Genomic DNA, 27,692 nt, shown 5'->3' on the forward strand with positions numbered 1-27,692 from the left:
ACGAAATAATACCTGAACTTTATTGGTGGAAAACGAAGGAACAGAAGTGCAGCAAGCAGGAGCATGGTGCAGGAACGTGGGAGCAAGTGAATTTTTCGGTGTGTTTTCTGGCCTTGACACATTCTCTATTTATAAATGTTGATAGTAGCCATACGAAATGCCAAAGGTTGCCATCAAGAGGACAGTAGAAGTACCAAAAGTTGTCATCAATAGGGCAATCGAAAGCACCAACAACCCGGCAGATAGAGCGTGTGAAATGTCTCAAAAGCATGTGAAAGGTCTCTTCCGAGGGAAAAAAATAGCAAAAGGTGGCATAGACTAGCTAGGCGATTTTTCCTTGATCGGTATGATATTCGACGCACTCAAGTCGTGCTCGTATGCTTGCACACAAATAAAAAAAAATTTATTATCAAACCGTTAAAATATAATTATTTAGCAACCTTATTTTTTTAAATCCAATATTTTAAATTGTCAAATCTAAAATCATATATATTTTCTTGTTTCTCCCAATTATCTATCATATAATTTTTAATTCTTACATATATCGGATTGCAATTACTATTTTGCGTATTTTTACTTGGATTTTTTTTTCCTCTTCATTATATATAAAAAATTATTGGTACTTCAACCTTCAATCTTTTTTTCTTCTATAAACTTAAAAAATCACAAAAATTTTTGTGAGACGATCTCACGAGTCAATTTTTTGAGACTATCTCTTATTTATGTCACCATGTAAAAACATTACTTTTTATGCCAAAATATTACTTATTATTGTAATTACGAACAAGTTTGACTCGTCTCACATCTCACGGATCTATACGGATAAATATTTGTGAGACAACCTCATAACAGATCTACTAGTATAAAATTTGTATATATTGTGATATGACAATGGTTTAATTTTTCTTTTTTGTTTATTTATTCTCAATCCCTTCAAGAAAACAAAAACCAACATCAATCCAATTGTCAAATGAGTGTAGCATGGCCATGTGATTCCCTGTTACACTGGATAATCCCATATAACCATAATCTTTGGTTAAGTGTCGCCTACCTGGTGATAAAATTCACCCAGCGCATCGTATCCTTTTGCACGAGCAGCCATAAAAGAATATTTGCACAACTTAGTGAAATATCTACAAATCCCGTTGCCCAAATCGCTCTGTTTTTAAATTATTATCTAACTGACACAAAATTTTGTATATGATCTTTATCCTGTAAACTTATGTGAGACGATCTATCCATAAAAAAATATTATTTTTATATAAAATCAGTTACTTTTCAATCGTTTAATAATAATAATATTATTAATAAAGTGTAAATTGTAATGCAAGTTGGAACCGATTCTTTAATCACCGTAGGTACGTACATGCCGTCTTTAATAAAGATACCCCACAATCATAATTACATTACTGATACAAGCTACTGATTGATTCCCGGATTTTTTAGTTATTTTTTAAATCTGTGGGTTTTAGTTTATTGTTATTACTGTATTTCAAGTGTTACACGAGGGAAGAGTTTCCAGGAAAATACCAAGTGGGTGTGAGTTATTGAATTCCCATTTGGAGTTGGTCAATCCTGTGTCGATTATATAAAACCCTGCCCTCTACACGGGATTTAATTCACATTTTCGCAGTTTTCTTGGTTTATTTTCTTGAAAATTATAGATATTAATTTGAAAATGGGTGTTTTTCCGCCTTGCCATTCTTCAGAGATGTTGGAGAAGCTGCTGGGATCTGTGTGTGGGAAGATTAAGGATGCACCCAAGATTGAGCAGACTAAGATTCGTGGTACTCTTGTTCTGATGAAGAAGAACGTCTTAGATGCAACTGATGTGGGGTCTTCTATTCTCGATCGATTTCATGAAGTATTCGGGAAAGGTGTCTCGTTGCAGCTTATCAGCGCTGAAAAATTTGATCCGGGTAGAATTTTGAATTTCATCTTGTAAATCAAGAAACTTTGGCTGTTTTTGAAGCCCTTTTCTTTAAAGTACCGGTACTCTGTTTTTGTAGGGTTTTAGCCATTGTTCTTTTTTTAAAAAAAATCTGAACAAACTTCTGGTTCAAATCTTTCAGCCGATGGAAAAAGAGGGAAACTGGGAAAAATAGCTTACGTGGAGAACTGGGTGACAAAAATAACTTCAGTTTCTGCCAAAAATGACGCCGAATTCAACGTGACATTTAACTGGGACGAATCCGATGGAGTTCCAGGCGCTTTCATTATGCAAAACCATCACCACAGCGAATTTTACCTGAGGACCGTCACTCTAGACGATGTTCCGGGTTATGGTCCAGTCCATTTTGTCTGTAATTCTTGGGTTTTTCCCGTAAAACGTTACAAGTATAGTCGCGTCTTCTTCTCGAATCAGGTAAGTTTCCAGGTTTGAAATGTTGCCAGAAATGGGATTTTGAGGTTTTGAATTGAAGAAAAAATGATCTTTTTCATGTGTTAACAGACTTACCTGCCTAGTGATACACCGGAACCGTTGCGTTTGTATAGAGAAGAAGAGCTGATAAATCTCCGTGGAAACGGGTCGGGTGTGTTAAAGACATGGGACAGAGTTTACGACTATGCTTACTACAACGACTTGGGATTTCCCGAAAAAGGAAAAGATTCAGCCCGACCTGTGCTCGGTGGATCGGCCACGAACCCGTATCCTCGTAGGGGACGCACAGGGCGTCCCCCAAATAAGAAAGGTGGATTTTAAAATTTGTACAATTTTTTCTCTGTTTTTACTGATAACCATGATCTAGAACTAAAGTAAGTTGAATTGTGTTTCCAGATCCCAATTCGGAAAGCAGATTGTTTCTCCTGAATTTAAATATTTACGTCCCACGAGACGAGCAGTTCAGCCATGTGAAATTCTCCGATTTCGTCGGTTATGCGGTTAAATCTCTGGGTCAGGTTATAGTCCCTGAGATGAAAGCTATTTTTGATAAAACTATTAACGAGTTTGATACATTACAAGATGTTTACAACTTATACGAAGGCGGGATTAAGCTTCCGGCTGGTCATTCATTAAGCAAAATCAGGGAATGTGTTCCCTGGGAGTTGTTCAGGGAGCTTCTTCGTTCAGATGGGGAACGATTCCTAAAACTCCCTGTCCCTGACGTGATCAAAGGTAGATTTTTTAATACTTTTCGCAAGAAAGTGGCGCATTTTGCATTGTTTTGAAGTGGGATTTGTTGGATAAATGTAGAGGATGAAACGGCTTGGAGAACGGACGAAGAATTTGGAAGAGAAATGCTAGCCGGAGTGAACCCTGTTGTCATCAAACGCCTTACGGTATAAGGCACATACTAATTGTAATTTGTATGTAAATCTAGTTTTTTTCGAGTCGATACTTGATTTTCAGCTGCCAAATTTAAATATCACAGGAGTTTCCACCGACTAGCAAGCTAGACTCCGCTGTATATGGCGATCAAAACAGTAAGATAACTCGTGGTGACGTTGAAAAGAACATGGACGGACTCACCGTAGACGAAGTAAATATTCCTTTTCTGCATAACTTTCTCTGTATTTGTGCTCCAAACGATCATTCTTATCAGTTATCAATTTTGAATGCAGGCCTTGGCGAATAATAAGCTGTTCATATTAGATCATCATGATGCTCTGATACCATATCTTCGAAGGATCAATACAACCGCTACAAAGACATATGCTAGTCGAACCATTCTTCTGCTTAAAGACGATGGCACATTGAGGCCACTGGCTATTGAACTGAGTTTGCCACACGAAGACGGAGACGAGCATGGGGCTGAAAGTCTGGTGTTTACTCCATGTGATGAGGATGGAATTCAGAAATCATTTTGGCAATTGGCCAAGGCTTATGCCGCAGTCAACGATTCAGGCTTCCATCAGCTCGTATGCCACTGGTATATATACTTACATTTGTTGCAAAAGATTCTTGGATAACATTGCTATAGTGTGAGGCAGCCAGATCGGCAGTTTGATCGAAGTGTATTACTCGGGTTGTTGAATAGTTTAAAAAATTTGAGTTGCACCAATATTACTCCAATTCTTACAAAGACGGCCTTTCGCAGTTTTCTTTAGATCATGTAGTGCTCGACTGGATATGCTCCATAAAGTTGTTTGATAATTTCCCCAATGTGTTTGTTGTATTTTGTGCTGTACGTGAATGTGCAAAAATTGTTAGATTTGGCATGATTTAAGAATTTTTGTGTGTTATCTCAGTGTGTCAAAATGATGTCGGATTTGTTAATGCAGGTTGAACACACATGCAGTGATTGAGCCATTCATAATAGCAACGAGCAGACAGTTGAGTTTGCTTCACCCAATATACAAGCTTCTGACCCCTCATTTTCGTGATACGATGCATATAAACGCCTTGGCTCGACAATTTCTCGTCAACGCAGATGGGGTACTTGAAAGAACCGTCTTCCCAGGAAGATATGCTCTCGAAATGTCTGCCCAGGTTTATAAAAACTGGAACTTCACAGAGCAAGCACTCCCTCGAGATCTCCTCAAAAGGTTGTATAGGAAAAGTTATCTTTATTTGATTTCTATCTTTTCGGTACAATATCTAGTGCTCGAATAAACATATTGAAGGAAAGCTAATGTTTAATCTTATTTGCTTCATTGCAGAGGAATGGCAGTTGAAGATTCGAGCCAACCGAACGGCCTAAAGCTTGTTATGGAGGACTACCCATTTGCTGTTGATGGCTTAGAAATCTGGTCTGCAATTGAAGCATGGGTCAAAGAATACTGTTGTTTCTATTATCCCACAGACGATATGATAAAAAGTGACACCGAGCTTCAATCCTGGTGGTATGAGATTCGTACAGAGGGACATGGAGACTTAAAACACGAGACCTGGTGGTCTAAAATGGGAACACAAGATGATCTCATTCAAGCATGCACAACAATCATGTGGATTGCTTCTGCTCTTCACGCTGCTGTAAATTTTGGACAGTATCCCTATGCTGGCTTCCTTCCGAACCGCCCCACGGTAAGCCGGCGTTTCTTGCCTAAACCAGATACACCTGAATATACCGAGCTCGAGAAGAACCCAGACCTGGCATTCTTGAAAACCATAACAGCCCAATTCCAAACACTTCTTGGTGTTTCTTTGATCGAAATATTATCCAGGCATTCCACAGATGAAGTGTATCTCGGGCAGAGGGACACCCCCAATTGGACGGCGGATAAAGGAGCATTAGATGCGTTTGAGCGATTCGGGGCCGCATTGGAGAGAATTGAAGCTAACATTATTGAAAGGAACAAAGATACAAGGTTCAGGAATCGAACTGGTCCGATTAAAATGCCTTACACATTGTTGTATCCGAACACATCCGGGGAGAGTGGCCTCAGTGGGCTTGCTGTTAGAGGGATTCCAAACAGTATTTCAATTTGAAGTCTCGTGGTGCTGGCCGAGTACGTGGGATTGTAGAGTGTTTTGTGGCGTCTTTTCAATAAAAAAAAATTGGACAGTTTTAAATAGTGCGTCTGTAATATATAGTGAGGAAATAAAGGATAATAGTTTTTCCGCATGATGTTATATTATTTTTCCTCTTATTTTGAAATATGCCACTTTTGGTCTGGATAAGAGCTTATCCCACGTTTGGTACTTTTTTAGAAAGTCCATGATAATATCATGGTTCGTGATAAATAATTTTATAGAAGGATAAAATATTTCTTTTATTAGATGTGATAATTTTAATTTAATGATAAAAAACACACTTAATTGTCCTCAATATATAAAAATCCTATATAAATAATTTCTATAAATCTCACTAGTAGATATAAATTAAAATCAAATAAATATTTTTATTTATTTTTATATATTATATAATATGATAATTATATAAATGAACTCGAGATAATTATATAAATGATTTTTATAAATGTCAATAAAATTATTAATATTATTCTATTAATCTTAAAAATTGATATTTGACTTAACTCACGATATATAAAATTAGGTGAAAATAAATAAATCATGCAAGCACTGTCGACGCATGAATATATAAGAAATATGAACTCAAGCAACAACTTTGAAATTATAAAATTTATTATGATAATGTTAATTTTATCATTACAATCTAATATATAAATTTAATCACTCTTATTAAAATTTTACCAAAGATTAAATAAAATATCTTACATATTATTTATCCTTAACTTATCCTTATATTATATATCATATATTTATCATATCATGTGTATCAAATACGTCGTACTAAAGTCACGTTGGCTTAACAATGTTTTTAAGCATATCTCTATACCCATGACGATTTAAAAAATGTTTTTACATGCTTAGGCAATGGGTAGTGCGTATCTACATCACACGTTCTAATTGGTCTCGCCATATCTTCTTATCCTATACTGAAATCTCCCTCCACACACTCTCATCTTTTCTTATCAATATTCCGCCCGTTTTCAACACACGATAATTTTATTATCAAAATCCTCTCTCAATTTCAACAAGCTCCATGGCTATGGCAACCCAAACTTCCCTCTTAACCCCCACCCTATCCGCCGCCAAGTCCACCGACCGTGTTGTGGCGCCATGGAAACAGTCGCTCGCACAATTTTCTATTCCTAAGCCTGTGAAGGGCGCCTCCTCCGTGTCAAACGGTCCCATCAAGGCTATGGCTGAGGAAGCTCCGGCGGGCTTCACCCCACCAACGCTAGACCCCAACACGCCGTCTCCCATCTTCGGCGGCAGTACCGGTGGGCTCCTTCGCAAAGCCCAGGTGGAGGAATTCTACGTCATCACCTGGGATTCCCCCAAGGAACAGATATTTGAAATGCCGACTGGCGGGGCCGCCATCATGCGACAGGGCCCGAACCTGCTGAAACTGGCGCGTAAGGAGCAGTGTCTGGCGCTGGGGACAAGTCTGAGATCCAAGTACAAGATCAAGTACCAGTTTTACAGGGTGTTTCCCAACGGTGAGGTGCAGTATTTGCACCCGAAGGATGGGGTCTACCCCGAGAAGGTGAACCCGGGCCGTTCCGGAGTCGGGGTGAACATGAGACCCATTGGGAAGAACACTAGCCAGTTTGAGGTCAAATTCACTGGGAAGCAAGTGTTTGACTTGTGAGCTCTGAAATATCTGCCATTTGTAATCATGTGAATTGAAATGAATTTAAGTTTTTGTTCTCCTGTACTTGTGTGTGGCTCTTCTTGAAGATCAACATGGACTATATTAAATTTACTGTCTGTGTTTGTTGTGAATTATGATTATATACTTCGACAAGTAATATTTCTTACACATGCTTGATTTATAACTTTGATACAAAAAAATAAGCTAACACAATCTTTCATGAACTAATTCCTATTGCACTCCAAATGTTATATATTGTGATGATTCCAACTTTACTTTACAATCTAGATGTTGTTAAGCAGATCGTTCATGTAAAATTTGGCCATATCTTTTGTTGCCGTCGAAATATTCGGTGGCACCATGAACCGGAAGCTAGAGTGTCCGTCTTCATAACTAGTCTGGGTCACAATGCCAGGCGATTTGAAAACTGAAGATCTACTATGCCTCCAGATAAAAAAACACCCGCGCCCCCTGTCGTCAGATTTCGCGCCAGATTCTCGCAAACCATGACAAGATCTGTCACGTCCAGGGGACGGAGTTGGTCGACACCGGCGTTGCTCTCAAATTTACATTCGAAAACAACAAGTCTCAGAAGTACAAAATTCAGAAATCAGTCTTTTATTCATAATACTGAATAATTCATTGTCTGATACAATCTCAAATAATAATGTTTTACAGCGGAAATGTAAAACTAAACATAATAACGTCTTAACACATGCAGCGGAAAACATAAACTAGAACTGAGAAATAACAGTCTTCTTCACCAGCCCCAGAATTGGATCTGCTCTTCTTCTTTTAAGATTTCTTCCTCGTTCTTATCTGAGATAGGTTTGGTGGGTGAGTGATATGGTCGTCACTCAATAAGCGGGGGCAGGGAATAACTCCCAGTTTTCGAAATCGTTTTTAACAGAAACAGTAATACAAATAATATACAGAAACTTTTATTTTCAGAACAAGAATCAGTATTAACAGAAATGTAAGTAAGTAAGCACTGAGCATATTTGTGAATTTCATGGCTAAACTGATATCAGTCCCCTATATGTTCTCTCCTCTAAGGGGTGAGACCAGAATCAGAAATCAGAATTCAGAAATGTTCAGAATATATATTCCTACTATTAGTTCACTAGGTTTCAGTGTTTCAAAAATCAGATATCAGAAATCAAACATACAGAAACTTTGTTTTAAAACAAAAGTCATCAAACTGGTTTCAAGATATTTATGCATAAGCCCACTTACTGTAATTTGCTATAAAGTTTCGGTTGGAGTTTGGAATCTGCTTGTTTTTGCTACTGGTTTCTACTGCTCGAAAATAAGCACTCTCTTAGCTCGAAAATTCAAGTGATAATCTCCAGAATTGTGTAACACCAATTCAGAGGTTTGAGGGTGTTATTTATAGGCAAAATACTGACTGTTAGCCTCCCAATTAATGGCCATAATCTGACATTAACCGCCTTTATTTCATGTTAAATGCTTTAGTTACAAGTCATAAGCTGAAACAGTAACAGTTTTCTGGAATCTCGCTCTTCTGCTGTTGGATTTTATCTGTTATTTGCTGCTGGATTCTAATCTGCTGGAAAAATTCCAGCTTCTGAAATATTAGCTTATGTTGGAAATTTTGCATTGCTGCTGTAAAATGCTAGCTAGTGCTGGAATTGCGAGTTCTCTTATCCCTCCCTCCCTATGTGAAGTTTCGTCCTCGAAACTTGGCTATACATGATCTTCAAAGAGATAAGGATATTATTCTCGCATCTTTTCTTCCAATTCCCAAGTAGCTTCTCTTTCAGTGTGATTGGACCATTGTACTTTGACATATGGAATAGTTCGTCGTCTCAGTACTTGGTCTTTGTTATCAACAATCCGAATTGGAATTTCCTCATACTTCAGTTCTTCATTTAGATTTCTCTCAACCAGAAGTGGTCCAGCTTCGAGAATATGACTTGGATCAGAAATATATCTCCTCAGCTGTGAGACGTGGAATACATTGTGAATTCTTGATATGTCGGGTGGAAGTGCTAATCTATAAATAAGTGTTCCCACCTTCTCAAGAATTTCAAATGGTCGACGTATCTGGGATTCAGTTTTCCATCCTTATTGAATCGGATTACACCCTTTATGGGTGACACTTTCACATATGCTTTTTCGCCCACTTCAAAATCCATGGGTCTTCTTTTCAGGTCAGCCCAGCTTTTCTGTCGATCTTGGGCAGTTTTTAGTCATTCCTTAATCATATCAACTTTATCCATTGTTTCTTGGATTAGTTCTGGTCCAACGATGGCTTTTTCCTCTACTTCATCCCGATATAGTGGTGATCGACACTTTCGTCCATACAGAGCTTCGTATGGTACCATTCCAATACTGCTTTGGTAACTATTATTGTACGCGAACTCAGATTAAGGGAAGATGTTCACTCCAATTACCACTGAAGTCTAGAGCACATGCTCTCAGCATATCTTCTAGAGTTTGAATTGTTCTCTCTGTTTGGCCATCGGTCTGAGGATGATAGGCCGTACTTAGAGTAACTTTTGTCCCCATAGCTCGTCGAAAGCTCTTCCAAAAACGAGATATAAACCTCGGGTCTCTGTCTGATATTATGCTAGTTGGAACTCCATGTAGTCGTACGATCTCATTCATGTACAATGTGGCTAGCTTGTCCAAATTATAACTCATCCGGACGGGTAAGAAATGCGCAGATTTCGCGAGTCTATCTACGATTACCCAGATGCCACCATGACCTTGTCTCGACTTGGGTAAACCAACTACAAAATCCATGGAAATATGTTCTCATTTCCATTCCGGGATTTCTAATGGTTGAAGAAGTCCACCAGGTCTCTGGTGTTCTGCTTTGACTTGTTGGCACACGTGAGACTTAGAAACAAACATTGCCACGTCCTTCTTCATTCTACTCCACCAGAAATTTTTCTTCAAATCTCTGTACATCTTTGTACTGCCAGGATGGACTGAAAATTTCGATTTATGTGCTTCAGACATTACTTCTTGTCGAAGGTTATCGATGTCTTGTACGCACAATCGTCATTTCATCCATAAGATTCTTTTGTTATTTATCTCAAAATCTGGTGATTTCCTTTCTTTAGCTTGCTCTTTCAATTTTACCAAAGCAGAATCTCTATCTTGACTTATCTTGATTGTCTCTCGAAGGCATGGTTGTGCTGAAAGTGACGCTAGGATTACTTTATCATATCATTCCGACTCAAAGCGTCAGCTACCTTGTTTGCTTTGCCTGGGTGGTAGCTTATCGTCAAGTCGTAATCCTTCATGAGTTCAATCCACCGTCTTTGTCTCATGTTTAACTCTTTCTGAGTGAACAAGTACTTGAGACTTTGGTGATCCGTGAAAATCTCAAACTTGGCTCCATAAAGATAATGCCTCCAATTTTTAGTGCGAACACCACTGCAGCTAGTTCGAGGTCATGCGTTGGGTAATTATGTTCATACAGCTTCAACTGTCTCAACGCGTATGCAATCACCCTTCCCTCTTGCATGAGTACACATCCTAAACCTCCTTTAGATGCATCGCTGTAGATGGTGAAGTCTTTGCCTTCAGTCGGCAATACCAATACCGGAGTAGAGACAAGTTTCTTCTTCAAAGTCTCGAAACTTTGCTCATATTCTTCACTCCATTGAAACTTAGAGTTCTTCTGTGTGAGCTTAGTGAGAGGTATGGCTATTGAAGAGAATCCTTCAACAAATTATCAATAATAGCCTGCTAGTCCCAAGAAGCTTCGAATTTCTGTCACATTCTTTGGCCTCGACCAATCCATTATTGCTTCTACCTTCTTAGGGTCCACAAATACTCCTACTGCTGATATTATGTGACCCAAGAATGTAACGCTCTCTAGATAGAATTCGCATTTCTTGAACTTGGAGTACAGTTCCTTCTCTCTCAGCGTCTGAAGGGTGAGACGAAGATGTTCTTTGTGGTCTTCTTCGTTTGAAGAATATACTAGAATATCGTCAATGAATACTACGACAAACTTGTCAAGAAATGATTTGAACACCATGTTCATGAGATCCATGGTCAAGAAATGATTTGAACACCATGTTCATGAGATCCATGAAGGCTGCCGGAGCGTTTGTTAAGTCCGAACGGCATTACTATAAACTCATAGTGTCCATATCTTGTTCTGAAGGCTGTCTTCGGAATATCGTCTGTCTTGACCTTCAGTTGGTTGTAGCCTGACCTTAATTCGAGCTTGAAAAAGACTGTAGCTCCCTTGAGTTGGTCAAACAGGTCATCTATCATTGGAAGCAGGTACTTATTCTTGATTGTGATCTTATTCAGTTCCCTGTAATCAATACACAATCTCATTCTTCCGTCCTTTTTCTTCACAAACAGAACAGGAGCTCCCCACGGAGATGCGCTTGGTCGTATTTGCTTCTTATCCAACAACTCTTGAAGTTGTTCATTGAGTTCTTTCAACTCTGTTGGAGCCATTCGGTACGGTGCTTTTGAGATTGGTGTAGCCTTGGGTACTAAATTAATCTCAAATTCTACTTCGCGGTCGGGAATTGTGCCAGGGAGTTCTTCAGGAAAGACATCCGAGAACTCTTGTACTACTGGAATCTCTAAGTGTGGTTTCTTTCTTTATCTCGCTTAGCATAGCTAGGTAAATTTCTTCTCCATTTTTCACGGCTTTCCAAGTCTGGCAAGCAGAAAGAAGAGTCTTTCGTTCTTTTGTCTTACCATGAAATAAAAGTTTCTCTTGGCGTGGAGCTTGGATGGTTACCGTCTTTCCATGACAGTCTACTAAAACATGATTCTTGGCTAACCAATCCATTCCAAGAATTACATCGAATTCCAACATGTTTAGTTGGATTAGGTTTGTCTTGAAACTCTGATTATCTGTGAGAACACCAATATCCCGATATAGAGTGCGAGTTTCTAAAATCCGATTAGCAGGAGTTGCTACTCTATATGGTTCTTCTAGGTTATCAGGCTTAGTTCATAACTTCTTGGAAAATCTCTTAGACATGAATGAATGTGTAGCATCACAATCAAATAACACACACGCAGGTATATCATTGATTATAATTGTACCTGCTACGACATCATTTGAGTTGTCAGCCTCTTCTTGAGTAAGAGCATAAACTCGAGCATTGGTCTTGTTTTCTTTATGCTTGTTTGGAGCTGTTCCTCTTGCTGGACCATTCCTTGGATCTGGAAGAGGGCATTGAGCAATGCGATGGTCCATCTTTCCACAACGAAAACAAGCTCCAAAATTCCTACGACATTCACTAGTGTGAGTGAATCCACAAGTTTGGCACTTGACTCCCTCTTTGTTTGATTGAGAAGAAGTGGTTCCTTTGGATGGAGCACTGGTAAATTGGTTGCTTAAAAACCTAGGCTTCTTGAATTGTTGGCCCGATTGGTACTGGCTTGACTGAGGACGTTTGAGTTTGTTCTCACCTTCACGCCTCTTGATGTCATTTTCAGCTCTGATGGCGGCTCCCATCAATTCATCAAAACTATCAGGTTCGATAACAGTAAGGGCAGATTGAATGCGGCTCTTCAACCCTTTCTTGAAGCGATGTATCTTCAAGGCCTCGTCTCTCATGACGGTTGGGGAGTAAGTTCCCAATGAGTGGAACTTGGATGAATACTCCACCACTGTCATGTTTGGTTCTTGAACCAAGCTTTCAAATTCTGACAGCTTCTGCACTCGAACTGCTGCCGGGAAATACTGCTTCAGAAATGCCTCTCGAACCTTTGCCAAGTGATAGGTCTCGCCCTTACCATAGCTGGTGAGACTCCTTCCCACCATTTGGCTGCTTTATCCACAAGAAAATGTGTAATCACATCTACCCTTGATCCCTTGTGGAACCTCAAGTAGTCGAAGATGATTCTCCACCTCATTCATCCAATTCTGTCTGACCTCAGGATCGGAGCTTCCATCGAAGTTCGGGACTCTTGCTCTTCGGAGAGACTCATAATGCTGCTTAGTCCCATTCTGAGCTGGCGGTGGTGGCGGTGGATGATTAGCATTAGGGTTGACAGACCCTTATAGCGTGGCTGCCACAATCGTGGCTATAGCCATCAGATCCGCCTGGCTGAGGCCAACTGCTGGTGGTTTTTGCTGTGCATCCTCATCATTGCGGTTAGGGGTGTCAAAAATGAACCCGACACGGGACGACACGAAAAATATCAGGTTTGGGTTTATGATTTTCGGGTTCGGGTTGAAACAGGTCGGACCCGAATGCAAACCCGTTTAATAAAAAATTTCCGGGTGGGTTCGGGTTGACCTGAAAAAAATATCAGGTCACCCAGTGACCCGAACCCACCCGACCCATCATGTTTTTTTTTAAAAAAGAAGTTTTACAATTTACACAACTATTTTCTAGTCCCAATTGTTGGAATTTTGATGCTTAATGAATGAAAATTAAGCAAATAAATCAATGTGTTTGATTGGAAAAATTCGAAACGAAAAACGAAGTTTATTGAACGAATATTAAGTTCGGTGGTTTTGAATAAAACTCGAAAAGAGTTCATCATATGTTGAACGAACTTAAAACGAGTAGTCGGAACATGTAAGGGACGAAAATCGAAAGAAAGGAAAAAAAAAATTGCGCATGAACAGTAGCAAGCGCGCAGGTGCGCCCGCCTGCCAGTGGCAGGCGCGCACCCGCGCGTGGTTCTGCGCGCGGTGCCCGCGCTTGCCGAGCGCCCTCGGCAGGCGCTGCCGAGCGCTGCTCGGCAGCGCGCGCGCGCACGCCCGCGCAAGCGTGCGCACAGATGCGTCCCTTCGAGTTTTTCAGACATTTTTTCATTTCTTTGGCATTGTTTGATGCTTGTGATCAGTTACAATGGTCAAGAGACACCTCCTATGAATTAAAGATCATGTATTTTCATTTAAAAAACAATATATGTTTGATATTTTTGAAAGTCAAATACACATAACATCATATGCATATTGTCTTCTTCCTTCTTCCTTTTTTGAAAATCAAACAACACCAATCTCTTTAATTTTTTTTGAAATATAATTTCACATTTAAATTTTTTTTAAAATAAAGATAAAAGTTTCATTTCAAAATACCAAAGAGACACGTACCATGTAATTTTTTTAAAAACTTTTTCCCCTAACATTTCACGTTGATTTTCAACAGAGACACTTTCTGAATATTTTAAATTTGAAAGTTTTTTTTCTATATTTTTATTATTTTTTATTTTTTCGATTTTTTTTCATTAATTTTTTTAAAAAAATAAATAAAATTCGGGTTAGGCGGGTTAGACGGGTTGAGTCGGGTTAGACGGGTTCGTGTTTGGGGTTTTCGGGTTGCTTCGGGTTCGGGTTGAAAAAAAAAATCGCAGGGTTGACCCGAAACCCGACCTACCCGACCCGATTGACACCCCTAATTGCGGTTGTTGTTGCAGTTGCCGTAGCGAGAATTGCGATTGTTTCTAACTGGTCGTCTGTCCATTTCCTACAATTATGAAAGTTCTAAGGTTTTGGCAGAGTATGGACTCAACAAAAGAAACAAAATGATTGAGTAATTGCTCAAGAATTAAATATGAAATCAATGGATAGAAATAAATTTTATTGATTTCTCACGAAAGTGCAATTACAACTAAACTTCGAAAATGCTAACCGAAATGTAAACGGAATAAGTGCTATTACAAAGAACTACTACTGAAGGTCTAATCTATCATTTCTCCTAATCCCAAATCCATAGGATCCTCTTCGACTTCTTCTTCTTCTTCGGGATCCTCTTCGGGTTCTTCTTCATGGTTGGCTATTACTGCTTCTAGATGTTCAATATGACCAGGCAGAACTGCATTCTGGTCGCTAAGAACTTCAATAGTGTTCTGCAACTCATGAATCTGAGCATCAGTCTGCTCACCATACTGATTATGTTGGTGCACGAGTTGGTGATTCTGATCCTTAAGCACTTGGATATTCTCAACCAAGTTATCACGTAACTCGATTAACTCTGCAACAGTCTCTTGGGAGGTTTCGAATTCTTCTTGATCTCTCCTATTCCTCTCTTCTGCCTCATGCAGATAGTGAGCATATCGTTGAACATCACCTCTTAAGTGTTCTGCTCGACGCTCTAATGCATCTTTGTCCAGCTCTAGGCAGTAGTTATGTTCCTTTAGTTTCTCTAGCTTCTTCTCTAAGCTCTTAGTGTAGCTAATTTGGTCAGCCATATCCTACATCCAAAACATGAGAGTGAAGGTTCAGAAATGATCTCAAGAGCACAAGTCGAGTTATAGACAATTACTAGAATGAACAAAATCAGTACAAGCCTATAACATTAAATATAAGGAAATAGATCAAAAAAAAATTTTCGGTCTCATAATCGCATGAAAATTTTACTAAAAATCCTTCACACCATGAAAATGAAGCGTACCAAATTTGGTGCAAAAATACTGAGCCGTTTAGAAATGAAAATTTCTCAAAGTTTCGGAAAATTGGAAAATTTTACGGAAATGGTGATATCACTATCTAAACGAAAGATTTTGGGGTTCGTCGACGGTACTAGAACGAGAGTTTGGTTCTAGGTTAGGTTCTCCTCGTCAAGAGCTTTCCAACCGTATCTTTTAATAGTCAAAATTCCTCCTGGATCAAAAGTTGTGGTCGTTTGAAGTTTGCGCGAAAAACACCTCAACTTCCATGCCATTTTGCAAGGCCTACTGCATGCGCTTGCTGGAATTCACTTCCTACTGCAATTCTGATGCTACTGCAATCAAGTCTGCTGCTTTCCAGCACTGTTAAAACCAGTCTGCTGCATTCCGATCTACTGATTTCTATCTGCTGGTTCTGGTTTCCAGACTACTTGTTTTGATGCTACTGTTTTCAGTCATCTTCTGATTCCGGTCTACTGATTTTGGCCTACTGATTTTTTTTCCTACTCATTTCAGTAGTATATTACAGTGGTTTATCAGAAATTATTTTCAGAAGTCCATCCGAACTCATTATTTCTAGTTCCTCCTCCCCAGATTATGAAACCTGGTTTGCTCTGATACCACTTCAATGTCACGCCATGGGGACGGGGTTGGTCGACACCGTCGTTGCTCTCAAATTTACATTCGAAAACAACAAGCCTCAGAAGTACAAAATTCAGAAATCAGTCTTTTATTCATAATACTGAATAATTCATTGTTTGATACAATCTCAAATAATAATGTTTTACAGCGGAAATGTAAAACTAAACATAATAACGTCTTAACAGATGTAGCAGAAAACATAAACTAGAACTGAGAAATAACAGTCTTCTTCACCAGCCCAGAATTGAATATGATATTCTTCTTCTAAGATTTCTTCCTCGTTCTTATCTGAGATGGGTTTGGTGGGTGAGTGATATGATCGTCACTCAATAAGCGGGGGCGGGAATAACTCTTAGTTTTCGAAATCGTTTTCAACAGGAACAGTAATACAAATAATATACAGAAACTTTTATTTTCAGAACAGAAATCAGTATTCAGAACAGAAATGCAAGTAAGTAAGCACTGAGCACATTTATGAATTTCATGGCTAAACTGATATCAGTCCCCTATATGTTCTCTCCTCTAAGGGGTGAGGCCAGAATCTGAAATCAGAATTCAGAAATGTTAAGAATATATATTCCTACCATTAGTTCACTAGGTTTCAGTGCTTCAAAAATCAGATATCAGAAATCAAACATACAGAAACTTTGCTTTAAAACAAAAGTCATCAAACTGGTTTCAAGATATTTATGCATAACCCACTTACTGTAATTTGCTATAAAGTTTCGGTTGGAGTCTGGAATTTGATTGTTCTTGCTGCTGGTTTATACTGCTCGAAAATAAGCACTCTCTTAGCTCGAAAATTCAAGTGATAATCTCCAGAATTGTGTAACACCAATTCAGAGGTTTGAGGGTGTTATTTATAGGCAAAATTCTGAATGTTAGCCTCCCAATTAATGGCCATAATCTGACATTAACAGCCTTTATTTCATGTTAAATGCTTCATTTACAAATCATAAGCTGAAACAGTAACAGTCTGCTGGAATCTCGCTCTTCTGCTGCTGGATTCTAATCTGCTGAAAAAATGCCAGCTTCTGCTGTAAATTTTGCATTGCTGCTGCAAAATGTTAGCTAGTGCTGGAATTGCGAGTTCTCACAAGATCTCATTTTCCTTGCCAAGCTTGAAAATCATACTCTTATGCACAAATTTTCTGGACTACGGGTGCGTCCAATTTAGGTAAAAACTTAAATAATCTAAATACTAAAAATTCAAACAATCATAGTAACCAAATTTGATTGTAAGTTTTAATCTCTTACGAAAATCTTAGGCTGAAAACTAAGAAAAATTAGTCTGGAAATTGAAGACGTAAACTTCCAACATAGTTTTTGTATCTACAATAATATGCAAGAATTTAGAAATCATAAAAAAAAAAAATAAGTTGCTGAAAACGCTGAAATATGGAATGAATATTGAAGAAACTATCTAGAATCGAAAATGAAAAAATTGAATTTGCGAACCAATGTTTGGAATTGTCGAGTTGTCTTCTCTCCATTTTGCCGATGAGTTCGTTTTCACAAATTATGAGTGATTCCCCCATTATTTCATTACACGATCTGTCCCATGATCTTCTCTTATCTATATGTCATATGACTATTTGAATTACCGATGAGCTCCTCAGTCTGTTTTTTTCTTTTCGGATTTGAGTTCAATTAATTGAGCCTAATATAATTTTTGGTACAAACACATACTATTTCGAACATATTTTGAGACGAATTCGACCAGCCTACTATTGAAGGTTTTCTCAGTTGATGTGAACTAGATAGATCCGTGATACCTGTCGGAGTGACAGTAGTTGCGGTCTGATATAGGACAAGTCTATGTTGGGGAAAACCCATAAACCGCAGAATCCATCATGATAAATCATCAAGAATTTGACTGAAAACTTAAGCGGAAGCGTACCTGAAGCCATAATCCTGAATTCTTTAAAACGTGTCTTGATCTTCCAGATCTACGCGCTCTTTCCTTGAGAGAATCCTTTAGTTTCTCTTCAGAACTATTTTCTTAATGGGGAAGAGAATAGTGAAAGTGATAACGCGAGATCTGGGGACCATGACCCATATTTATAGATAATGTTTACCAATATCTTCTGATATTTCTGTTTTAGCCCATCATAAAAACATAAATTACACTTATGTCTCTATACATTAAAGGCCCACAACCCATTAGATACATTAAAGCCCAATAACCCGAACCATTAGTTGATCACTTTATTTTGGGCTCAACTTAATAGACAACCCACAACACATAATTATTCACATATAAGCCCATATAAATAATTGATCCAACAATCTCCCACTTGGGCTATATGTGCAACTTTATAATTATGTTTGTGAAAATAACCTTATGAGCTCAAAATTGTTGTCATTCCGAAATGTATCTATAACCAATCCGGTCCATCAATCACATCAACATAGGATCAAAGCAGTCTTCGCTATGCTCAAGGTAACTAGACCCATCAATGGTCACATATGCCAACACAACTGAATGACATGGATCATGAAGTGGATGTGTAGCATAGAAATTTCATGCAATGTGACCGTAACATGCCTATTTCCAACTGGTCCTCCCTTTAACCTTATTGAGATCAAACTTTAAATAATAATCAGAGTGTGACTTAACTTGAAATTTATTTCTGCAGAAAATAAATTTACATAACTGTAACTGAAAATATCTACAACTGAAAAGCATTTAAAACAACAAACTCCCACTAAAACTGGATTTTCTCAATTGACATAACACCCATACTAGCAGTATGCTCATGAAACTGTTTGGGTGGTAGTCCCTTAGTAAGCGGATCCGCAACCATGGAGTTTGTACCGATATGCTCAATAGACAACTTTCCACTCTGAATTCTTTCTTTAACAACCAGAAACTTGATGTCAATGTGTTTTGACTTCGTCGAGCTCCTGTTGTTATTGGAATACATAACTGCTGATTTATTGTCACAATGTAATCTTAGTGGCCTTTCAATGCCATCAACAATTCGCAGTCCCGTGACAAAATTTTGCAGCCATATTCTATGATTGGATGCCTCATAACATGCTACAAACTCAGCTGCCATGGTGGAAGAGGCTATAAGTGACTGTTTAGCACTCTTCCAGGAAATGGCACCTCCAGCAAGGAGATAGATGTAGCCCGACGTAGATTTCATACTATCTTGGCATCCAGAAAAATCGGAGTCAGTATACCCAATGATCTCAAGCTGATCCAACCTCCGATATATGAGCATGTAATCTTTTGTTCTCTGTAGGTACCGTAAAACTCTTTTGACTGCTTTCCAATGTTCCACTCCTGGATTACTTAAATATCGTCCCAACATTCCAGTCACGTACACAAAATCTAGACGTGTACAAACCTGAGCATACATCAGACTCCCCACTGCAGATGCATAGGGAACCTTCTGCATTACTTTTTCCTCAAAATCATTCTTTGGGCATTGTTTGAGACTAAATTTGTCTCCCTTAGCCACATGGGTATCTGTTGGTTTACAATCTTGCATCCCGTATCGCTTGAGAACTTTCTCGATATATCCTTTCTGAGATAATCCAAGAATACCCCGAGAACGATCCCGATGTATCTGAATACCTAGTACAAAAGATGCATCACCAAGATCCTTCATCTCAAAATTCTTAGCTAGAAATCTCTTGGTTTCATGCAACAACTCTATATCGTTGCTAGCGAGCAGAATGTCATCAACATATAAAACCAGAAAAATATGCTTACTCCCACTGAACTTATGGTATATACAATCATCGACCAAATTCATCTCAAAACCAAACGAGATGATCACTTGATGAAATTTGAAATACCATTGTCGAGATGCTTGCTTGAGCCCATAGATGGATTTCTTTAATTTGCAAACCATATTATTTGTGTCTTTGGAAACAAAATTTTCTGGCTGCATCATATAAATCGTTTCATCAATGTCAACATTTAGAAACGCAGTCTTTACATCCATCTGATGAAGCTCAAGATCGAAATGCGCCACCAAAGCCATTATAATCCTTAAAGAGTCTTTCGAAGAAATCGGAGAGAAAATCTCTTTATAATCAATGCCTTCTTTCTGTGTAAAGCCTTTAGCGACAAGACGAGCCTTATGTCTTTCCACATTGCCTTTCGAATCCCTCTTGGTTTTAAATATCCATTTGCAACCAATGGGCTTCGTACCTTTAGGCAATGGGACAAGATCCCATACGTCATTGTCCTTCATGGACTTTATCTCCTCATTCATGGCATCATTCCACTTTTGAGAGTTAGAACTTTCCATGGCTTGACGGAAGTTAATAGGATCATCCTCCATCAATCCAATGTTTGCCTCATGTTCTTGAAGAAATACAATGTAATCATCTGGCACTGCATTTCTCCGCTCTCTAGTGGATCTCCTTAATGGCATAGGTTCTGGAGGTGCTTGAGTTTGTTCATCTGGAATGAGAGGATCTCTAATATTGTCTTCCTGTATTGTGTCTTGGTCAAAGTGAGGAATATGATCCTGACCAATGTCCAAGACACCTGTGGGAATATTTACATATTCCTCTTCAAAGACAATATCCCTTACTTTATCTCCCCCCGCAAACTCAACATCCTCAAAGAACCTGGCATTTCCTGACTCAAAAATCGACTTACTCGTGGGATCATAAAACTTGTACCCCCTGGATCTTTCAGAGTATCCAATAAAATAACAACTAACCGTCCTTGAGTCCAGTTTCTTTTCATTAGGCTTGTAAGGCTTTGGCTCAGCTGGACATCCCCAAACGTGCAGATGCTTAAGACTGGGCTTTTTACCCGTCCAAAGTTCATAAGGGGTTTTGGTCGCTGCCTTAGTTGGAACCCTGTTAAGGATATATGCTGTGGTCTTTAGTGCTTCTCCCCAGAGTGATTCTGATAAGGTAGAATGACTGATCATACTCCTCACCATGTCCTTAAGCGTTCTGTTTCGTCTTTCAGCAACACCATTCATAGTGGGCGAACCCGGCATAGTGTACTGTGGGACGATACCGCATTCCTCCAGGAATCTAGCAAAAGGTCCTGGACGTTGTTCACCTGAACCGTCATATCTACCATAGTATTCACCACCACGATCAGATCTAACGCTTTTAATCTTTAAGCCAAGTTGATTTTCAACTTTAGCTTTATAGTTTTTGAACACATCCAATGACTGTGCCTTTTCATGAATGAGATAAATGAAGTCATATCTTGAAAAATCGTCTGTAAACGTTATAAAATACTGTTGATCATTCCAAGAAGCCGAAGGGAATGGCTCACAAATATCAGTATGTATAAGTTCTAAGACGCCTGAACACCTGCTGGCTTCAAATCTCCTTTTGTTGGTTTGTTTTCCCTTTATACAATTAACACAATTATTAAAATCTGTGTAATCTAAAGGTTCGAGAATTTCGTCTGACACGAGTCTCCTTATTCTCTTTTCGGAGATATGACCCAATCTTTTGTGCCATAACGCAGCTGAATTCTCACTGGTTAATTTTCTTTTAGTGTCTCTACTTGTTTACAAGGATTCATTAAATGAAGCAATAACATCCAAAGAATAGAGATTATCATATCCTGATAAAGAACCAGAACCAACCAATTTTGAATCGAGAAATAAACTGAATATTCCATTTCCAAAAGAACAAGAATAACCAAATTTGTCCAATGCAGAAATGGAAATCAAATTCCGTCTAAAAGACGGCACAACAAATGTTTCATAAAGATCCAAATATATTCCAGTCTTTAACAATAATCTAAATTTTCCTATTGCCTCAACTTCAACTTTGTTGCCGTCACCAACATAGATGAATCTTTCAGCATCACTTGGTTTTCGGCAATCCAGGCAACCCTGCATAGACACACTGATGTGAGTTATTGCACCAGAATCTATCAACCACGAATGTCTAGGCACTGAAGTTAAATTAACCTCAGAACAGACCATATTCAGAAGCATATCTTTCTTAGCACGCCAAGCGTGATAATTACTGCACTGCTTCTTCATATGCCCATCAGTGCCACAGAAAAAACGACCATAACTTTGAGAATCACTAGGATTCTTCTGTTGTTTCTTCGGAGGCTGTGTATCCGCAGCTTCCTTATACTTTCGTTTCTTTCCTTTATCTTTTGAGGTAGAGGCATAATGAGCACTTTCTATCTTGTCTTGCTTCAACCTTTCCTCTTCCTGGACACAGTGCGAGATGAGCTCATTCAGAGACCAAGTCTCTTTCTGACAGTTATAGCTCACCTTGAACTGGTTAAACTGAGGAGGAAGAGATATCAAAACCAGATGCACCAGCAAGTCCTCAGAGAGGTCAAGCTTCAGTGCTTTCAACCTTGAAGCAAGATGAGACATTTCCATAATGTACTCCCTGATATTGCCCTTACCTCTGTACCTCATTGAAACTAGGCTTGCCAAAAGTGTACCAATTTCAGACTTTTCACTTTTAGCAAACCTCTTTTCGAGGTCTTGAAGGAAAGCCTTAGTCGTAGCAATGTCGTTAGATATTGTGCCCCTGAATGTTTCTGGAATGACCCTCTTCATGATCATCATACACATGCGATTCGATCTCTCCCACTTTTCAAACTCCCTCTTTTCATCAGAGGTACTCTTATCCGTAACGGCAGAAGGAGAGTCAACCCTTATCGCAAGGTCCAAATCCATGACTCCGAGAACTATCAATAAATTCTCTTGCCATGATTTAAAATTAGAGCCATTTAACATAGGAATAGAATTTATGTTGGAGTGAATATTTGCAGGAGTCAAATCTGAACAGAGAACAAAAAATCAAATATACATGCTCAACCAAATATCCAAATAAAATAATCAATAAATTCAAATAATGTAAACCCCATAAACAGAATATCGAGCACTCCATTAATGTTTCATCTTTGGACAAAAGATTAACTCGCAAGTGATATTCTGGCGCAGCAGTCAAACACTGATAGTAACTATCATGTCAAATAACAACCTTCCTTTGGGCCGATTTATTATTCACATGAAACCGAACAACTATCACATGTTTACCACCACAAGTGCATATGTAATTATATTAAATATTAACATTCATTTGGGCCGATCAATATTCATATAAATCACATATACCCAAAATCCTTTTGTATTTCAAAATAAAATTAATTTCAATAAAAGAGGTCACTTTGGCGACATTTTATTTCAATTAATCAATTTTTAAAATACATAGTAACCTTATCATTATTTGAATTAATGAAAATTCAACCTTAACCGAATAAATCTGAACTGAAATTTTTTTTTTTCGGAAATTCCGTACGGGTCGAGTCGACCCGGTTCCGTACGACCCGACCCGGATCCGTACGGTTCGGGTCGACCTGTGTTCGTACGACCCGACCCGGATCCATACGTTTCGGGTCGACCCGGATCCGTACTGTTCGGGTCGACCCGGGTCCGTACGACCCGACCCGAACCCGTACCTTTTTTTTTTAAATTTAATACGAATTTTCGATTTTCCTCTAAAATATTTTGTTGAACAAAAACCGGAAGGAAAATCGAAATCTTATACCAAATCTTTAAAATTTTACAACCAAATCTTTTTACCAAAACTGAAACTTTAAAAGATTTGGTTTTCAACCAAAATATTTTCCAGATCTGAAACCTTATCAAAAAAAATTTTCAGATCTAAACCAAAATAATTTTCAGATCTGAAACCGTATCAAAATATTTTCAGATCTGAAAACATATCAATATATTTTCCAGATCTGAAGCCATATCAAAAAAATTTTAAACAAAATTTAATTATTTTTTTTTTCAGATCTGGATCCAAAAAGTATCTAAAAACTTTAAACAAATCTCAATGATTCAAACATGAATGACTCTGATACCACTTGTTGGGGAAAACCCATAAACCGCAGAATTCATCATGATAAATCATCAAGAATTTGACTGAAAACTTAAGCGGAAGCGTACCTGAAGCCATAATCCTGAATTCTTTAAAAAGTGTTTTGATCTTCCAGATCTACGCGCTCTTTCCTTGAGAGAATCCTTTAGTTTCTCTTCAGAACTATTTTCTTAATGGGGAAGAGAATAGTGAAAGTGATAACGCGAGATCTGGGGACCATGACCCATATTTATAGATAATGTTTACCAATATCTTCTGATATTTCTGTTTTAACCCATCATAAAAACAGAAATTACACTTATGTCTCTACACATTAAAGGCCCACAACCCATTAGATACATTAAAGCCCAATAACCCGAACCTATTAATTGATCACTTTATTTTGGGTTCAACTTAATAGACAACCCACAACACATAATTATTCACATATAAGCCCATATAAATAATTGATCCAACAATCTACTCTTCATGAATCCTGCCCAACATAATTTCTTGAGGTTAATTTCTCGTATGTGCAACAGGAGTTTTAATCGAAAACAAATTTATCGCCAAGACATTAAGACAACTTAGAACTCAACATAAAGCGTTCAAAAAAAAAAAAAATAAACAAATCGAGACACAACAACACTATGTCATAGATCATATGAGAAGTCGATGGGATGCCAAATTGGATGTATTTTAACATTTTTCACATATATAAAATTATCCATTTGGTTTCTCACTTTAAAAAAAGTATCCATTTGGTTTGATTATTGAACTAAAACCATATCTATACTCAATAAGAGATCTTTATCACAAAATTCACTTATACGGTTGTGTTAAAAAAGTTTTTATGTTAAAAAAAAGAGTATTGACGAGTTTCATAGGTTTTAAATACAAAGTTTTTTTTTTTTATTGAATTATAGAGATCACAATCTATTTAGATTTTTAAAGATCATAAAATTGAAAAAAATTCTAATTTTTGTTCTATATTTATGTCTCTATATAATTTTGGTTTTAATATTGTTAAAACTGGCTTCTAATTATGTATATTTTTTAACCATAAATATTTATATTTCAGTTTATGACAAATTTAGTTTTTTTTCTTGTTTTTTTTTTTTTAATTATTGAAAGTGTTGAAACACTCGAGCATCACAATAGAAACTAAACATCCCAATTGAAATTTAGTTATTTAAGTTAATGGTAACTATGTACAACTCGTAGATGGCCAAACCATTTAAATTTAGTAATCAAATAATTATATTACAAAATATTATGAATATGTAATTTTTTAATCAAATTAAAAATATCGGTTTGGTCTAAAATTCAGATAAATCTTCTCGACCATAAAACCAGATATTATAACATAATCGTGATCACAGGTTCACATTACTTCTGTTTCAATTTTTGTTTTGGTTTCTTGTTTCCAAGAACTGGAATCGAATGATAAAGTTTTCTTCCCGATTTGGATTTTTAAGAGATAATAATTCCTTTTTGATTTATGGCTTGAAGCGGGTCTACATATTACATTCTTTTTCCCCCTTCTGTTTAGTTGTTTAGTTGAATATTATTTTATGTTGAGTGCAATAATTGTCTTACTTAGTAGAACGATCGAACCGTGATGCTTGAATTACTGTGCGTTTTAAAAAATTTGATTTGCACCATTACCACAAACTATAGCTTTTAGTAAAGCGGCAAGCGTTCAGTCCTACAATTGGTATCAGAGCCCATGTCACGGATTCGATTCTCATTTATTGCAATGAGTGCAATTATTGGAAAAGAGATTGTAGGGTGCAATAATTGTCCCAGCTTAGTAGAGCGATCGAACCGTAGTACTTGAGCTGCTATGCGGTTTAAAAAATTTGAATTGCACCATTACCGCTAGCTATAATTTTTAGTAAAACGACAAATATTCGATCATACATTTTAACTACACATTGAATAAAAATAAAATAATTATTCATGTTGTAGTTCGTCCAATTTAAATTTTAAATAGATATCAATTTTGAATCAAGTTATATTCTTATTATATTCTTATTGAATTAATTATATTAAACTGACACAACCATTGACATTGATATCTGTCATATCCAATTTAGAAAGCAGGTTTCACACCTACTAATTTATTAGAGATTGGAGCACAAAACTTGGAAGGTCGTTTGTCGATATAATAAAATATGGGCTTAGGATCAAATATTTATCATTAGGTTAAAAATATAAATGTTTATCAAGATACATTTTATTTTGTTATATTTGTGAAAGTATAGAGTGCAAATACTTAGATGTTAATGACTCAACCTATTAGGTTCATGAGTCCGAAAGATGCATGTGTATCTGATGGTGCTGTCTCATATATTTTAGAGACCACTATTACCATTTCCCCATGTCAGCTATATACTTAGGAGAGACAATATTATCGTTAAAATCTAGGGTCACTCTTTTCCTATTCATATAGCCAACCACATCAAATAGCGCAACGTCAACAGCTTTACACACGAGAACTTCCAAAGATATCACTAATCCTAATACTATTTTCACTCATGCAGGTTTAACTCAACATTTCCCCCAAGAAGGATAATTGAACACATGCAACCGCTCTGATACCAATTGTTGAGATCAAGCGCTTATGGTTAGGTTAAAAGATACAGCTTTTAAACAATACACAACTTTAATTTTTTATACTCGTGGTAGCGTAGAATGCACCTAATTCGGTGCTAATGAGTTGGGCTGTTAGGCCCATAAGTCTGGGAAAGTGGATGTCTTATCTGCTGATGCTATCTCATATCTCTTATATATTAATCTTACTCTTCTCTACCGTTGGCTCTGTCTCCAACATAGACAATATTGTCTATTAAGATCTGACATATATTTTTTACGTCTAACCAGATCAAACGGAACAACATCAACAACTTGATGTACAAGAAATAAATTACTCATCACATTATTGCTATCATTCATACATGTGTAACTCAAAATATTGTGTCACATTTTCCTACAAAAATAAGCAACGCGTCACGATTTAAATATTTAGTAGTCGGAATGTTATGTCTCGAGAAAGAATCACCATTCACACCTATATATAAAATTACAATGTATTTCCTACAAAATAAGCAACACGTCACGATTTAAATATTTAGTTATTGGAATGTTACGTCTTGACAAAGAATAATCATTCACACCTGAATATAAATAATTACAATGTATTTATAGTTTATTATAATTTGGAACAATATATTTTGACATATTAACAATATTTGTGACCAAATACGGTCTTCAAATTCGATTTTTATAATGTAAGGCTACGTTTGGTTGGAGGATAAAATAATGAAATGATTAAGAGAGAAATGATAAAAAGAATGATAGAAGTAGATAAGGATAAAATAATATTATGTTTGGTATGATTTCTAAGAATGAGATAAATAATAATCTTTTGATGAATTGAAAAAATTACCCTTTCAGTTTTGTGGCGGCGGTCGGCGGCGGCGGTCGACGGTGGTCGACCGGCCGGAGGCGGCGACGACGGCTATCGGCCGACAGGAGGAGGGGGTGGTCGGTGGCGGCGGTGGTCGGCGACAGTCGACGGCGGTCGGGCGATGGTCGGCCGTCAGTCGGTGTAGGGAAGTGGTGATGGGTTTGAATTTAGGAGAATGGTAAAATTGAAAAAATAGGATAGATTAAGAGTGTGATAAATAATCCTAGTGGATGAGAAGTGATTATTTTATCGCACCTAATGTAACCTAATCATTCATAGGAGAGATAGACTTGATTAAATAATCACCCCTACCAAACATG

At 37.6% G+C, this 27,692-nt stretch overlaps 2 protein-coding genes across 2 annotated transcripts; both read left to right on the forward strand.

The window, feature by feature from the left end:
* Positions 1 to 1,478: 1,478 nt before the first annotated feature.
* On the forward strand, positions 1,479 to 5,556 carry LOC142543420 (linoleate 9S-lipoxygenase 5-like). Its single transcript, XM_075650669.1, has 9 exons — positions 1,479 to 1,919; positions 2,073 to 2,365; positions 2,453 to 2,693; positions 2,780 to 3,118; positions 3,197 to 3,282; positions 3,375 to 3,482; positions 3,565 to 3,872; positions 4,225 to 4,488; positions 4,603 to 5,556. Exons 1-9 carry the CDS (start codon positions 1,679 to 1,681, stop codon positions 5,369 to 5,371), a joined length of 2,649 nt encoding a protein of 882 aa, XP_075506784.1. The 5' UTR covers positions 1,479 to 1,678; the 3' UTR covers positions 5,372 to 5,556.
* Positions 5,557 to 6,378: 822 nt separating this feature from the next.
* Positions 6,379 to 7,175, forward strand: LOC142543421 (photosystem I reaction center subunit II, chloroplastic-like). The gene has a single exon (XM_075650670.1). The coding sequence runs from the start codon at positions 6,450 to 6,452 to the stop codon at positions 7,059 to 7,061; it is 612 nt and encodes a 203-aa protein (XP_075506785.1). The 5' UTR covers positions 6,379 to 6,449; the 3' UTR covers positions 7,062 to 7,175.
* The last annotated feature ends 20,517 nt before the right edge of the window (positions 7,176 to 27,692 follow it).

Source organism: Primulina tabacum, chromosome 4 (genome assembly GCF_025594145.1).
Source record: "Primulina tabacum isolate GXHZ01 chromosome 4, ASM2559414v2, whole genome shotgun sequence".
Classification (NCBI taxonomy): domain Eukaryota; kingdom Viridiplantae; phylum Streptophyta; class Magnoliopsida; order Lamiales; family Gesneriaceae; genus Primulina; species Primulina tabacum.

Bases quoted from the DNA above. Each gene is read 5' to 3' on its own strand.
- LOC142543421 (XM_075650670.1), top strand. From the start codon at position 6,450: ATGGCTATGGCAACCCAAACTTCCCTCTTAACCCCCACCCTATCCGCC.
- LOC142543420 (XM_075650669.1), top strand. From the start codon at position 1,679: ATGGGTGTTTTTCCGCCTTGCCATTCTTCAGAGATGTTGGAGAAGCTG. The intron at 2,366-2,452 runs GTAAGTTTCCAG...ATGTGTTAACAG, and splicing joins GCGTCTTCTTCTCGAATCAG to ACTTACCTGCCTAGTGATAC. The intron at 2,694-2,779 runs GTGGATTTTAAA...TTGTGTTTCCAG, and splicing joins GCGTCCCCCAAATAAGAAAG to ATCCCAATTCGGAAAGCAGA.